The following is a 6,867-nucleotide window of genomic DNA, read 5'->3' as shown; positions in this document are numbered from 1 at the left end:
GAGCACTGTCCTGGGGCAAAACCCTAACAAGGTGCTGCACCAGCCCCGCTCTTCAAATGGAAACACATTAACTGGGAGAACACCGTTAACCAGCGCTGAAAACCCCAGCGGGCATCCTTAGGGGGCATAAAAAGCTTTGCATTTCAACTATCCTTGCGCCAAGTGCCTGGCTACCCGGAGGAGCGGGGGAAGAGCGTGTCTGCATGATCCTGCAAAGTCCCGGCGTTGGCGACAGCCCTGTGTTTGGGTGACTCTCGCCAGGCCGTCGGGTTCAGGTGTCTTTTTCCCCACACACCTTTTTTCCTCCTGAATGGGGAGAGGCACCGCAGCCCCGTGACATTGCCAGCTCCCTCTGATTTCACTTTAATGAAATCATGCCCAAATGAAGGCTCCACGTCTGGAGTTACGACTCAAACCCCGTGATCGCTCATTTTTATATATACACAAGGGAGGGGAAAAGCGTTTCCATAGAGAGAAAAACTATCACAGCCCTCTTAATAACAATAGAAGAAAAGCGAGGGTGCAGAAGTTCAGGGGAACGCGCCTGATGCCTCTCTCCTCGGAGTGAGACCGCAGCAACCCCTTCCCCTCCCGAGCACCGAGGACTACCAGGTGAGTGCCTGGATTTCATTTATTAACCAGCAGCCGGCTTCATTTGCACAGACTTTAAATATTTCAGTGCTTTCCTTGGGAGAGCAGGTCCCACGTTCCTCTGCAAGAAAAAACCAGAAGGCAGGAGAGGGAAAAGCAGTCCAAGATACTGTGCTAAGAGACTCCCCCCACCCTCCCTCCTCAGCAAAGAAATCTCTTTTCCACTAGTATAACCATCCTGGAGGCAGCTCACGCTGGGCAGCATGGGCAGGGTTTGGAAATCTTGGGAAACGGAGAAGCGGGGAGACAACTCAGTGCTGTGGTTAAAGGGGTGGGGAGGAGAGGAGGGCACAGCCCCATCCCCACAGGGTTAGCTTGAATTTCGGAGCCCTGGGAAGCAGCATCGTCAGGAGAGGTTCACGAGGGAAGTGGAGGCGGCATCAGACAGCAGAAGTTTAAAAAGTTTACAGGTCTCGTCCACGGTGTTATTTTAGTCCCGACTTACTTTTTGACGGGGAAAAAATTAACTTAATCCGATGCCTTTGCTGCCGAGGAGCCCGTGATAACCAGCAAATAGCTTTGTCCCCAGTTTGCCGGAGCTGCCTTGTCGGAGCCATTTACTTTTCTCTTTTAAAGCCAAGAGGCAGATCTTCAGCTCATAGAAATGGTCCTGCCGTGGCTGTCGGCACCATCTCAATATAATGCCTGTAAATTGCTCATGGGCATCCCGGCAATTTCCACCTGCAGGAACAGCACCCGCAGGTCCCCCTCCGGCAGCGGCAGATTTAACTCCGACCTCCTCAGATCCACCGCAGGTTGTTTTTCTTCTTTTCCTGCTTTTTTTGCAGGGGGAGGAAAACCCCATTCCAGCTTGCTTTCTGGACCAAAAAAACTTTCTGGCATGCCGGGGCACAAAACCCCCATGCAAAAAAGAAAAAAAAAAAGAAAACCCAAAATATCAGCTTTTGCTGCCCGCCAGCACAGCCGGACGCTGCAGGTTCTTTGCTGCTTTGCCTTGATTTTTGCTTTTTTTGCCAGGATATTCACCCCACAGCCGAGGACCGGGAAACCAGGTGCTGGGTGCAGATATGTTTCAGCCGCGTTTCCCCCTTGCTCTGGCTTTCCCCTCGCTCGGCCGAGGTCTCCAAAGACTTTTGCTAAGTGGAAAAAGCCCGAGCCGGCCACGGGGCCAAGCCACCCATTTCAGACAGTTGTGAAAGAGCTGTCGGGGAGAGGCGAGGTGGAGACGCTGCTCTGCGCCTCCGGAGAGGGCAGCGGCAGCTCAACCCAGCTCAGGTCTCTCCCAGCAGCCGTGCCAGCTCTGCAAGGGCTTTTGGAGACGTTCCCATTCTCCATCCAGCCGCTCGGGGTCACGCAGTGTCCCCAGGAGAGCAGGGGCTGCAGGCAGGGGCAAGAAATTTAGCAGTATCTAAATTCATAGCCCAAGCCCCCCGTCCTCCTAGCAGGGGCTGCAAGGAGTTTGCTGGGGGGGGGGGATGCTTCATCTGGGGCTGAAACGCAGTTGGAAAGGGAGAGGCTTTGGCGTGGGGGAAAGATCTTCGTCCTGTTAAGCTTCTGCAAGCAAAAACTCAGTCCCAGGATTTAAACGTCTGATTTGGGGCTGAAGGAAGGAGAGTTTGGGGCCCCCTAATAGCCCTCGCATGAGGGCTGGGTGCCTGGGAAGGGTTTTCCTCCTCATTCCTACAGCAACAGCTTTGCCGGTGCTGCCTGGGTCCTGCCACGGCTGCCGCGCGTCCTTCCTCTCTCATATGGACGCAGGGTAAAGTTAAGGGCATGGCTGTTGCCTGGGGGAGCTCTGTGGGGTTTTGTGCAGGGGCGAGTGAGGCAAAGAAGTGGAAATCGAGCGGCTCCCTCAAATCCTGCCTGTACGACCTGCCCCCATCTCCCCCTCCGAGGGATGGCAAAGGGCAGAGCTGAGGGGATAAACCTGCCCCAGTCTCCCTCCCCCCCCCCCAGCAGGACAGCGAAGGGCAGAGTTAAGGTGACAGCAGGTTCACAGACTCGGGATCAGTGGCAGTAGAGCAGGTCCAGGGTGACAGCTCCTGGGGACAATTGATCTGATTTGGTTTTGGATCAGTCTGAGGACATCTCCCCGACCCAGCAGCCCCCCGTGCAGCAAGGCACAGCCTCCCTTCCCGGTGGTAGCCCCAAGACACAGACATCCACAGAGAGTCACAGGAGCCATCCTGCTCCGCGAGAGCTTCCCAGGGGCTTCCCCCAGCCTCCTTGGCCCCTCCACACTCCCGTCCCCACGGGAAATAACTGAGCAGCTCACAGCCCCAAACCACCAGTGAAACCCCAGCCCCAGGCAGGGTCCCACACCTCTGGGGACTCTCCCCCAGCTAAGGCTTGCCATGCGATGTGCTTGCCACAAGATGGGGCCCCAAGTTTGGGAATGCCAGCACGCCTCCAGGCACTTGGAGGGGCCCTGTGACCTCGGGGCTGGCCCCGGGGACACTTGTCTGACCGCGACATGGGCAAAGACCCCCACCGGGACAACCCTTGTGGCCTTTTAGGTGGCCTTTTTGAGCGGTCGGGTAGGTATATGGGGAGATGGGTCGCTTCCTGGAGAGACAGGACTCAGAGACGGGGACGTTTTGCAGAGCAGGAGGATTATCCCGAGGTTTTCAGACTCCCGCAACCCAAAAGCGACCATATTTCAAGCAGGGAGTGATGCTGCTGTGCTGTGATCTTGGAGGTGCCCCCAGGTCCCCAGGCAGGGCTGTCCATGGGGGGGAATGCGCCCTCAAATGTGCCATCAGATGGGGCAGCCTGTCCTGCACCCAGGGTGGAGGGGGGTCCTGGCGATGGAGCCATGGGGTAACGGGCAACCCCGGAGCACCCCAGGCCAAGGCTGGAGAGGTGACATGGGGCCATCACGATGGGGACTGGGACTGGGACCTACCCCACTCACCATGCCCTTTTTGGACCTGGTGGGGTGAGACGGGCAATTGCCAACTTCAGAGAGCAGAGAAACATCTCTGGTGGCTTCAGGCTGACCAGAGAGGAGCTGAAAGGAAAACCCACCTTTAGAGCAGCTGGTGGCACACCCGGTTGCTCTGTGGAGGTGTTAGCAAGGTGGGGAGGGCTGCATGGGGACTGCAAGGAGATTGCCCCAGGCAGGGGGCGCGGCAGAAACCAGCTCTCCTGCAGCAGGCATTTGTGTTTCGGCAAAGGGATGGCCAAATCCTCCCCTCCATGGAGGCTGCAGCCTTGCAAAGCACCTTGGACATCCCACCTCCCACCCAGCACCCCAAAACCAAGGGCTGGGGGGGTGCACCTTGGAGGAGGAGGAGGCCCCAAGGCAACTCATTCCCACCTGCCCTAACCATTAGATGGGACCTGGGGGGGACGCGGGAGGTGAACCCAGGTCCATGGGATGTGGAACGACGGGGGGATGATGGTGCTCTGCCCCAGGCCCCGCGGGAAGCTCATGCCCATCTCTGCCCTCCCCTCGCTCTCTCCACCGGGCAGGCCACCACAATGCCCCGCACCACGCTGCTGCTCCTCCTCGCCCTCCTCTGCGCCGCCGAGACCGGACGGGCTCTCCGCCTCTACAACACCGCCTCCATCTTCAGCTGCCTCAACGCGGCCCTCGCTGAAGCCCGGAAGAGCCGCCCGGAGGAAAACGCCATCTTGGACAAGCGCGGCTTCGACTCCCCATCGCTGGAGGAGGCGTCCGAGGAGGAGGAGGAGGAGGGGGAGGACGCGGTGGATGAAGAGGTGGGGAAAAGGACATTCCCGGCAGAAGGCCATTACAAATACGTCTCTCAAGCACAGGTGAAGGGGAAGACATACCAAAACCGGGCCAAGAGCGACCGCCGCACCAAGGTCACCCTCTCCCTCGATGTCCCCACCAACATCATGAACATCCTCTTCAACATCGCCAAAGCCAAGAACTTGCGGGCGAAGGCCGCGGCCAACGCGCACCTCATGGCCCAAATTGGGCGGCGGAAGTGACCCCCCGTGGGGCGGGGGGGACTTGGAGCAGGGCTGGCTGCGTGGGGCCACCACCCGGCCCCAGCCTGCCGGCCAGAGGGGACTGACAGCCACGTATGATATCAGTGTTGTATAGTTCTGACCCATAGAGCCACCTAACTTTCATATCTCTTCTTCCTCCTTCTCCCCTTCCCGATCTCCTCCGTCCCTCCTCCTCGACATTTCCTTGCGTGGGGAAGAGGCTCATGTCCGCAGCAGGGCAAGGGGACGTGTCGCCTCAGGAAGGTCCCTAATTAAAGCTATGATCTCTTGAGTTTCCAATGCTCTCTTCTCCCATCGCCTCCACCGGGGGCTCGGTCGGGTCTGTCTGGGCCCGTAGCCTTTCCAAAACATCCCTCCAGCTCAACCTCACGGCCCTGTCCCCACCACGGTCCAGACCCTGCTCCCTCCCACGGCCCCATACACAAGCCGTCCCTACCCACAGTCATCACTGCACTGGGAAGGGAAAAGCAAGACTGCTCAGGGGACCTCGAGAGGGACTTCCCAGTTTCTCCTCCTGGGGACCCTCGGGGGTATGAGGTTGTCTTGCAACCACCCCTTTCCCCACCAGCACCTTCAGCAGTCACAGCTGGCACAGCAACACCCTCCCCATCGACATGGCCCTTCACGAGTGTCCCCAGGCCAGGGTCACCCCATGGCCTCAGGTGAGTTTGGACCCCAAGAGTTGCAGGTGCCTCCCTGGTTGCTCCAGACCCACCCCATGGGCTCTGACCATGTTGCCCAGTCTACCCCTGCCCACCTTTCTGCCGCTCTCCCTTTCCTGGTAGACCTCTCTAACCAGTTTTTCAGCTGGTACAGCTTCAGCTCCCCAGACACGGATCGTCCCCGTTCACCCCGCTCTTTTCCACCCTCCACTGAGCCTCCGCTCACCAAGCTCCAACCCCGTCACCTTGAACTATTTACCCCTTCCTCTAAATCTCCCTTTCTCTTCACCTCCCAGCCCAGCCCCAAGACAAAACTGCATCTCTTGGCCTCCATCCCTGCATGCAGCAGGCGTGGGAGGTACAGAGACATTCAGCCCTCCTTCCCCAGGAGACGTTTGCCAAGAGCAGCAAAGCAGCTCCCACCAGCCCCGTCCAGGGCATGGCCATGGGGAGCACTGCGGGTGGGACATTAAGAGGGGACAGGTCTCCGGTTGAAGGCTTGGCTGACGGACCCACCAGCCATCTGCAGAGACACAGCTGGAGGCAGCTCTTCTCCGCCCCACTGGGCACCCAGAGGAGGCAACACAGCCAAATTCAGCCCCGGTGAGCCCATGCTTGGGTGGCCAAGGCTCCTAGCTGACCCACAGCCCGGGGACTCAGGACTCAAATTCAGCTGAAGCCTGAAAAGCAAAAACAAAGTAACACCCCAGGCCCTTCAGCATCTTCCCCTCATAGCACACATCTCCTGCAGACAACACACCAACATGCCCACAGCACCTCTGTGCAATGACCTCCTCCCGCCTCAGCTCCAAGCGGATACAGGTGAGATCTTTCCTTGCTGCAATCATCTGCTGTAGCCTTGGACTATATGGCCCTTCATGTGCACTGGAGAGAGCTTCAGACGTTTTTATAGACCAACACCCTACACATCCAGCCCCCATTGGTATATTGAGCTCTTGTTCAGCAGGACGTAGGCATTGTCCCCATTTTACACCCAGGGAAACTGAGGCACACATGCCCGCTCACGTCTGGTCAGGCAAAGCAGGGCAGAGCAAGGTCACACCTGGCCGGGCACCCAGCTGCACGCACTCTCGTCCCTTTGTGGGTTTGGCCGGAGGTGTCCCCCGGTTGTCCAGGCTCAGCCTTTCTGATGCACAGGGCTGTCTAGAGGAGCCTTGGCACAGCAAGGACCAACAGAGGGATTTGCTCAGAGCCGAGGGAGAAATCACTGCTTTGAGCAGAAAGTTGAAGAGATTTTCCCCTCTGCTCCCCAGTGAGCTCCAGTAAAGCACTGGCCGAGGCTGGGAAGGGGCTTTTGCCCACCATCAGCTGCCGTGGGGATCTGCACCAGCCCTGCTTGGGGTCCTTTCCCAGCACCGGGTTAGACAAGGGGAACGTCTCAGCCCTCTGCTAGTGCCTGGAAAGCAAAACATCACATGCCTGGGGCTCACCCTGGGTCTTCCTTCTGCTCCCCTTTAACGAAGGCAATTAACATTGAAGGGACACCATGGGAGCGGATGAGCCAAGGTGTTTGCTGGCACCAGGCTGTGCTTGCACCTGCAAAGCTGACTTGGGGACAGCAGACCCCAGCTGACAACGAGTGATGGGGAAA

At 58.2% G+C, this 6,867-nt stretch overlaps 1 protein-coding gene across 1 annotated transcript; it reads left to right on the top strand.

Moving 5' to 3' along the window:
• Positions 1-590: 590 nt before the first annotated feature.
• On the top strand, positions 591-4,572 carry LOC143155647 (urocortin-3-like). Its single transcript, XM_076328618.1, has 2 exons — positions 591-612; positions 4,087-4,572. Exon 2 carries the CDS (start codon positions 4,096-4,098, stop codon positions 4,570-4,572), a length of 477 nt encoding a protein of 158 aa, XP_076184733.1. The 5' UTR covers positions 591-612; positions 4,087-4,095.
• The last annotated feature ends 2,295 nt before the right edge of the window (positions 4,573-6,867 follow it).

The sequence above is a fragment of the Aptenodytes patagonicus genome, chromosome 1 (genome assembly GCF_965638725.1).
Source record: "Aptenodytes patagonicus chromosome 1, bAptPat1.pri.cur, whole genome shotgun sequence".
Taxonomy (NCBI): Eukaryota; Metazoa; Chordata; class Aves; order Sphenisciformes; family Spheniscidae; genus Aptenodytes; species Aptenodytes patagonicus.
Note: the sequence above shows the minus strand (reverse complement) of the source record. Positions and strands in the feature narration are given on the sequence as shown.